The following is an 8506-nucleotide window of genomic DNA, read 5'->3' on the forward strand; positions in this document are numbered from 1 at the left end:
AACCATTTGTCTTATGTAACTACACCAAACGTAACATATCATACCAATTTGAGTTTCCCGGATTTACATTTACTATGTTAAGTTTAATCTATGAGACAAGGCTGAGGGTAGGGAGCTGCCTGTCAGTCAGAAGGGTAGCTATGGGCAACAGGCCAGTCATGCTGTGGATTCGAAGGTGGGGGTGTCCATCTTTATACAAGTACAATATGTCCTCCCCTGACAATGCAGGAATCCCTGCTAAATATAAACACTCCGCCTGTCTATGTCCACAAGCACTCAGAGCCTTTTAGCAATGTGTGTTTGAGGGCCTGTCTTCCAGAGGGCAACCATTACAAGGTTAGCTGGCTGCGTTAACTGGATGTGTGTCAACGGCTGGTTACTATATCAGTCTCCTACAGGTTCCTCACAGCCCTTCCCCTGTCAACAGGTTTTATTTATTTAAGGTCAATGGGGCACAGGTCACAGATAGCATTGCAGGTAGAACTCTGGAAAGTCACTATGTTAGCTGCCAGTAGTTGCTGAGAAACCATACTATTGCCGTGTTATTACCACTTTGTGTTGTAAAGTGCTAATCTACCATAAATGATTGTATATCTCAAATAATTTCTTCACATTTGATCAGTTTAATTATTTCCATGTTTTATGTTCATTGCACCAGCTAATATTGTGTAAACAATCCCCCTTGTCATCTGTAAACCAGATTTGTAAATTTATTTCAAACAAGGTGGAGTTGTAGCATTTTGTTCAGAAACATTTTTGGTACTTCACTGTGTTATGGCAATGACTGTTATAATCGTTGACAAGTTCAGTAGCTATAAATTAAGATCAGTCCTTAAATGAATACAATTATTTGTTCCAAAGGGGCCTTAACAGATAAGACAAAGACTGTAGACAAGGCACAACACTCACAGAGAGGAGCACCATCGGTCAGGCAGTGACATAATTATTAAAACCAAACAATGTCTGTTATGTTGCTTCAATAGCCTAACCATGCCAAACATTACACAACTAGTATATTACCAAAAGAAAACAGATCAACACTCCTTTACGTTTCAACCCTAGGACAGCGAGGGGATCCTTGTGAGTGTAGACTGCCAGGAATCTAGTCAGAAGTTTACATACACTTCGGTTGGAGTTATTAAAACTTGTTTTTCAACCACTCCACAAACTTCTTGTTAACTATAGTTTTGGCAAGTCAGTTAGGACATCTACTTTGTGCACGATACAAGTAATTTTCCCAACAATTGTTGAGATTAATTTCACTGTATCACAATTCCAGTGGGTCAGAAGTTTACACTAAATTGACTGTGCTTTTAAACAGCTTGGAATTACAGAACATGTCATGGCTTTAGAAGCTTCTGATAGCCTGACAATTTGAGTCAATTGGAGGTGTACCTGTGGATGTATTAGGGCCTACCTTCAAACTCAGTGCCTCTGCTTGACAAGCAATGGGATAATCAAAAGAAAATCAGCCAAATCCTCAGAAAAAAATTGTAGACCACGAGTCCGGTTCATCCTTGGGAGCAATTTCCAAAAGCCTGAAGGTACCACGTTCATCTGTACAAACAATAGTATGCAAGAGATGCGTCTCCTAGAGATGAACATACTTTGGTGCGAGAAGTGCAAATCAATCCCAGAACAGCAAAGGACCTTCTGAAGATGCTGGAGGAAACAGGTACAAAAGTATCTATAGCCACAGTAAACCGAGACACAACCTGAAAGGCCACTCCTCAAGAAGCCAATACTCCATAACTGCCACAAAAAAAAGCCAGACTAGTTTGCACCTGGGGACAAAGATCACACTTCTTGGAGAAATGTCCTCTGGTCTGATGAAACTAAAATTCAGCTGTTTGGCCATAATGACCACCGTTATGTTTGGAGGAAAAAGGGGGAGGCTTGCAAGCTGAAGAACACCATCCCAACCGTGAAGCACAGGGGTGGCCACATCATGTTGTGGGGGTGCTTTGCTGCAGGAGGGACTGGTGCACTTCACAAAATAGATAGCAAGGATGGACAATTGTGGATATATCGAAGCAACAGCAAGACAATCAGGAAGTTAAAGCTTGGTCGCAAATGGGTCTCCCTAATGGACAATGACCCCACGCATACTTCCAAAGTTGTGGCAAAATGGCTGAAGGACAACACAGTCAAGATATTGAAGTGGCCAAAGCCCTGACCTCATCCCTATAGAAAATTTGTAGGCAGAACGGAAAGTGTGCAATCAAGGAGGCCTTACAACCCCGACTCAGTGACACCAACTTTATCACGAGGAATGGACCAAAAACAATCTAAAAGCAATTCTACCAAATAAGTGTATGTAGACTTCTGACCCACTGGGAATGTGATGAAAATAAGTTTAAACATAATTCACTACTATTATTCTGACATGTCACATTCTTAAAATAAAGTGGTGATCCTAACTGACATAAGACAGTGAACTCCGACTTCGATTAAATGTCAGGAATTGTGAAAAACTGAGTTTAAATGTATTTGGCTAAGGTGTATGTAAACTTTATTTACTCATACCCCATGTACCACAATTAAGTTGAGCACTGTAAATAAAGACAGGACACAGGAGTAACATTGAGAAATCTGAACACATTTTAAACAATTTACTTGCCAAAACAAAGCCAAGTACATACTAACAAAGATGTAATATAGTCATAATGTAGTCAAGTGACCGCTCTATTCTAACAAAGGAAATACATTTCCTCAAATATGGAAGGCAAGCGGCCAGTTCAGGTGGGACCCTTCTAGACCATGAGGGCAGAGGCACAACTCCAATAAAGAATTATTATTTGTACTTCAGTTATCAAAATGCCATGTGAATCCACTTATATCAGTTCCTTTGTAACAAACGTAAACATTAAACATCTATTTGATCAAATAAGCCTCATGTAGAAATTTGGCAATTCGCATTGACCTCCATACAAAAAATATTTTCATTGACAGACGGTCAGAGTTTGTCCCTCTCCCTCGGATACTAGGCAGTGGTTTGATTAACACAAGCAATGGACTAACAGATTAGATAAGAAAACAAAACAGAAATGATTCTGTCAAACATAAGTTAACATTCCTTCAATATAATTTACACAATAAGAAAAAATGCTTCAATTTAAAAAAATTATCTTCAGTCTTGATGCTATTTACAGGTCTATACAGGTTTGGAGATGGAGTTCCTGCTGTATAAACAGAAAGGTAAAGTTCTCACCACACTCAATTTATCATTATCAGCAACACAAGACAGAAGTCAGACACCAGTGTCACCTCTTACCTATAAACGATTCAACAGTGTATTCTGGATGTCCTCATACACCTGGCTGTAGATCCCTTCTTCTGATTTCAAGCCATCCAGATATGCTATAGCAAAGTGTAAACCTTGATCAGGACATTTGTCAAAGGGAAGTCATAGCTACTAGCACCAAAATGCCTACAACAACCAATAACGTTCACTGACAAATGGAAAAGAGGCAAAGTGTGTATATACCGATGTCTAAACCGCTCTCAACCATCTCATTCCTGTGCTTCAAGTACATGGGCCACACGTGGCCTTCAAACAGACCTGGGGGATCAGGGACGGTGTATTGTCTTGTACTAAAAAAATAAAAGGGAAACAGAATTATGAATTTAGCACAACTGTCAACTAAAAATAAAGATTATGGGTTTATTTATCTGGCCAGAACAATGACCATACTATAGCTACATATGAATATTAGTGATCTGATGCCGCCCCCCCCCCCCATTCCAACCTTCTCCTCCTTTTGCACTCTTCGTATGGAATGGAGATGTAGTAGGACTTGTTATACACGTCCATCAGGGGTCTGGGGAAGGAGGAACATGACAGAACAACTTTTAGTTCTCCTCAACTCTCCACCAATGTACAATTGAGGTTCTCAGAGCACCATAATACAGATAGCACACCCCTGGAGACCACATCCATTCAGTTAACATCCTCTTACTTAATCTAGCTAGCTGACAACACTGCCCAGACGCGTCACTTGAACAGACACCCGCCCAAATATTTGTCATAATTCTTCAAATCCAGCTGAGAGAGCATGCAAGCATTAGTTGTCATAGGAATAGGGGACAAGCTATTTGAATACATGTCACACAAACCAGCTGATTACTCTCATCCCCCCCATTAACTAGTACATTTCCAGTTAGCAGTGGTGCAGACAAACTCACTTGTAGTTGTACAGAAGGAAGCCCTCTACAATCAGAATGTGGATCTGCTGATCTGGGTCAGCAACCTCTGTGGAAGGGGACACGTTGACACCGTGGGAGTGTGCAAACTTCACTGGGTTCTCACTCCAGCCTCGAATCGTGTTCACCATGGCATCCATGTCCAATGCTGTGATCACTGCATAGAACAGAGAAAGGCAGAGGGGAAGAAGTTTAGCAAAGGGACACACCTGGATGAAGAAATGTATTCAGTCTGGTTTAATGGGAATTGTGCTCTAGGGTAGTATTAATATTTATCCATGTACTATCAAATATGACATTTTTAGGGATGCTTTGTTACAGTAAGTACAATGATCAGTTATGAGTCTCTTACAGTGAAGTCCAGGCTTACCATCCCACTGTCTAAAGCCGTCCTCCCCGACTTCTATGTGGTCAGGTTTCTGAAATAACACCAATAAAACATTGCTGCAAGCGCAGGCTGATCTGAATAAGGACAGATCCCACTGCAAGATGTGCACACCTAGCTGAAGCATGCAGGTTTAACATGCACAAGAGCATTGAGAATCCATATATAACCAGAGACATCAATAAAACAGGAAACAAAGCACAAGAGCAGTGAGCTACTCAGCACATGTTCTGATCCTGTACAGGTTAATGGAGTTTAATTTTAAAAAAGGTGGCAATAAGCAAGGCGTGTGTGAAAAGACAACTAGGTTAATTTACAGCATAAAAGGGAAGGCCAGGTGCCTGTAGAGGGCATGCATCATGGTTATTGGTTAATGTGTGAGTGTTTGGGATATTTTCCCTTAACAAGGTCATGCAAATACAACACTGTATAGAGACGTTTTAGCAGACCAAGTTTACCTTGAAAAAGTCATCTTGATGCACCACACAACAGTTAGGTAGTGACTTGATCAGCCTATTCGTCAAAGTGGTTTTCCCACCATTAGTCACACTGAAAATAGATAAACATGTCATGCGATTTAGCAAGGCGTCCGTGTATTCAAAGTTTAAGCGGTCTATACACCACTCATCCGCATACCTTGCAGGCATTATTGCAGTAAGTTACTCAAATAGCAGTCAGCATTGTATGCATTGTAGTAGTAGCTAGCAACCTAACCATTGTGGCGGGACAGGGCACATAGCTGGCTACCTAAAAATAGCAAGGTCAACAAATGTTAGCTACTCTGAATAAGTCTGCAATCAAACGTTTTATAACTAACGTTAGCAAGGTAAGTTTGCTAAGTGGATCTCTGAATTTAGTCAGAAGCTTTGAAAACAACTCGGAACGTTGCCAGTCCTACATTTAGCGTTAGCTAGCCTGACATTCATCCAAGTAAAATGTTTACATTATAGTAAAACATAGCTGGCAAAAAGCAATATTCATGCTTAATAAACATGTATAATACAAGTTCCCAGTAAGGAGAATGGCGCTCACGTTTGCAAATTTAGAAATTGAGACTCCCTCCAATGTGTTCTATGTGAAAGTCCGCGCTGGAATTTTAAATCTCCCGCCCGACTACGACAACATACAAACTTGGCAGGCGATTTGCTAAAACCAAGTCCCCAGTTAACTACCTACAGCACATGGCGTTAATAAATTGCCCTAGTAATTTATAAAAAAATTTATCCCTGGATCCTTACCGTTTCTTATTTTGCATAAATAACTTAAAATGTTAGACGAGAAATTCAACGTTGATAGGTAACTAACGTAGCTTACCCCCTTGCCAACCAACGTAACGCGTTAGCCAGCTAAATAACATGGCATGTGTTTAGATTTTTATACCGGTGTTACGTTTATCAAATAATTGATTAAACATGTTTTACTAATCAAAAAATACATTATATAATACAACCGATTTTCAAACGACAAATAAAAACTGAACTTACCCGCCAATTCCTATAACGTATTTCATTTTGAGTCGGTTTTTGAAACTTCTGCTCCTAGTCCCAGCTGAAGTGACACTCACAATCAATAACAAATACAATCCAACTAATACGAGGTAGGTAGTAGCTCAAGTTTCGGTGTTTTTTCTCCAGTGTCGTGGCAGAGCCCAGCTGTCTTTACTATTTCATTGATGAAGAGGCGCGAGCCCTCAATTTGTAGACAACTGTGACTTGCGTCACGCAGACGTGAGCTCAGATTTGTGTCATTGTTACAGTGACCAATCACTGTCCCAGAACACCCAACGACACCAATCAACCTCGGGGTTTCTCAAAGATTTGCATATTCATTTTTATTTAACCTTTATCTAAACAGGGAGTCACATTGAGATTAGGAATCTATTTTGCAAGAGAGCTCTGTATACATTACAATAAAAACGGAATAATGTAACATACACATATATGTGTATAAAACAATATAATTCAGCACACAATGACAAAATAAACATACTTTAAAAAAGCAATCACATTCAACTACATAGAGGTCCTCAGTCAATCATTTATACTGCCTGAGAGGCACCAGCACATGTAACTGCAGTGGAATTATACTGTCTCTGTATACATGGGGACACATGGTGAATGATGTGTAATGTTATGATATGGTTCACCTACATTCTTCACCGGCTTTGAGGAATGTACAGGTCCACCAACGCGGCCAGCTACCAAGAATTGTGGGCTCTGCGAAGTAAGTAAGACATTTAAGCGTGTTAACCCTCGCAAGGCTGCAGGCCCAGTCGGCATCCCTACCCGCGTCCTCAGAGCATGCGCAGACCAGCTGGCTGGTGTGTTTACGGACATATTCAATCTCTCCCTATCCCAGTCTGCTGTCCCCACATGCTTCAAGATGGCCACCATTGTTCCTGTACCCAAGAAACCAAAGATAACTGAACTAACTAAATGACTATCGCCCCAGTAACACTCACTTCTGTCATCATATGAAGTGCCTTGAGACTAATCAAGGATCATATCACCCCTACCTTACATGTCACCCTAGACCCACTTCAATTTGCTTACTGCTCCAATAGATCCACAGACGATGCAATCTCCATCACACTGCCCAATCTAATCTGGACAAGAGGAATACCTATGTAAGAATGCTGTTCATTGACTATAGCTCAGCATTCAACAACAGAGTACCATAGTAAGCTCGAGGCCCTGGGTCTGAACCCCACCCTGTGCAACTGGGTCCTAGACTTCCAGACACCTCCACTTCACTGATCCTCAATACTGGGGCCCCACAAGGGTGCGTACTCAGCCCCCTCCTGTAATCCCTGTTCACCCATGACTGCATGGGCAAGCACGCCTCCAACTCAATCATCAAGTTTGCAGACGTCACAACAGTAGTAGTGCCGAGAAAATAACCTCTCACTCAACGTCAATAAAACAAAGGAGATGATCATGGACTTCAGGAAACAGCAGAGGGTGCACCCCCCTATCCACATCGACGGGACCGCAGTGGCGAAGGTGGAAAGGTTCAAGTTCCTCAGCGTACACATCACAGACAAACTTAAATGGTCCACTCACACAGACAGTGTGGTGAAGAAGGCGCAACAGTGTCTCTTCAACCTCAGGAGGCTGAAGAAATTTGGCTTGGCACCTAAACCCTCACAAACTTTTACAGATGCACAATTGAGAGCATCCTGTCGGGCTGTATCACCTCATGGTACAGCAACTGCACCACCCGCAACAGCAGGGCTCTCCAGAGGGTGGTGCGGTCTGCCCAACACATCACCAGGGGTAAACTACCTGCCCTCCAGGACACCTACATCACCCGATGTCACAAGAAGGCCAGAAAGATCAGGACAACAACCACCTGAGCCACTGCCCGTTCACCCCGCTATCAGCCAGAAGGTGAGGTCAGCACAGGTGCATCAATGCTGGGACCGAGAGACTGAAAAACAGCTTCTATCTCAAAGCCATCAGACTGTTAAATAGCCATCACTAGCACACAGAGGCTGCTGCCTATATAAATAGACTTGAAATTACTGGCCACTTTAATAAATGGAACACTAATCACTTTAACAATGTTTATATATCTTGCATTACTCATCTCATATCTATATACTGTATTCTATAATATTCTACTGTATCTTAGTCTATGCTGCTCTGACATTGCTTGTTCATATATTTATATATTCTTACTTCCATTCCTTTACTTAGATGTGTGTGTATTGTGTATATGTTGGTTGGCAGGCTGCAAGATTCACACACCAAAATATAAATGCAAAATGCAAGCAAAAAGAAAAACATGGTCATATAAAACAAACACATTCATCAGTAATAAGGTCCTCAATCAGCTTTCTGAATTGCCCCAGAGGCACCAAAACATCACATTTAAGAACATTTTGAAGATTGTTCCACAAATAGGGTGCAAGAAAAC

The 8506-nt window shown here is 41.4% G+C and overlaps 1 protein-coding gene across 3 annotated transcripts; it reads right to left on the reverse strand.

Annotated features, from left to right (window-relative positions):
* Window positions 1-2578: 2578 nt before the first annotated feature.
* LOC112250779 (nicotinamide riboside kinase 2) lies at window positions 2579-6290 on the reverse strand. 3 transcript variants are annotated; one of them, XM_024421198.2, is made up of 8 exons: window positions 6073-6290; window positions 5047-5137; window positions 4556-4622; window positions 4186-4360; window positions 3750-3821; window positions 3488-3594; window positions 3275-3360; window positions 2579-3182 (listed from the first exon to the last, which is right to left on the reverse strand). In XM_024421198.2, the coding sequence occupies exons 1-7, from the start codon at window positions 6096-6098 to the stop codon at window positions 3275-3277; spliced, it is 624 nt and encodes a 207-aa protein (XP_024276966.1). In that variant the 5' UTR covers window positions 6099-6290; the 3' UTR covers window positions 2579-3182. The 3 variants fall into 3 exon arrangements, with proteins under 3 accessions (XP_024276966.1, XP_024276967.1, XP_042177987.1); XM_024421199.2 differs by having other exon boundaries at window positions 4574-4622; window positions 6073-6285; XM_042322053.1 differs by lacking the exons at window positions 4556-4622; window positions 6073-6290.
* Window positions 6291-8506: the final 2216 nt, after the last annotated feature.

Source organism: Oncorhynchus tshawytscha, linkage group LG05, assembly GCF_018296145.1.
Source record: "Oncorhynchus tshawytscha isolate Ot180627B linkage group LG05, Otsh_v2.0, whole genome shotgun sequence".
NCBI lineage: Eukaryota > Metazoa > Chordata > Actinopteri > Salmoniformes > Salmonidae > Oncorhynchus > Oncorhynchus tshawytscha.

Excerpts from the sequence above, each read along its gene's own strand:
- LOC112250779 (XM_024421198.2), bottom strand. The coding sequence starts at position 6,098 with ATGAAATACGTTATAGGAATTGGCGG. Across the intron at positions 5,138-6,072 it reads TACGTTATAGGAATTGGCGG|TGTGACTAATGGTGGGAAAA; the intron begins GTAAGTTCAGTT and ends ATCTATTTTCAG. Across the intron at positions 3,595-3,749 it reads GAGTGCAAAAGGAGGAGAAG|TACAAGACAATACACCGTCC; the intron begins GTTGGAATGGGG and ends TTATTTTTTTAG.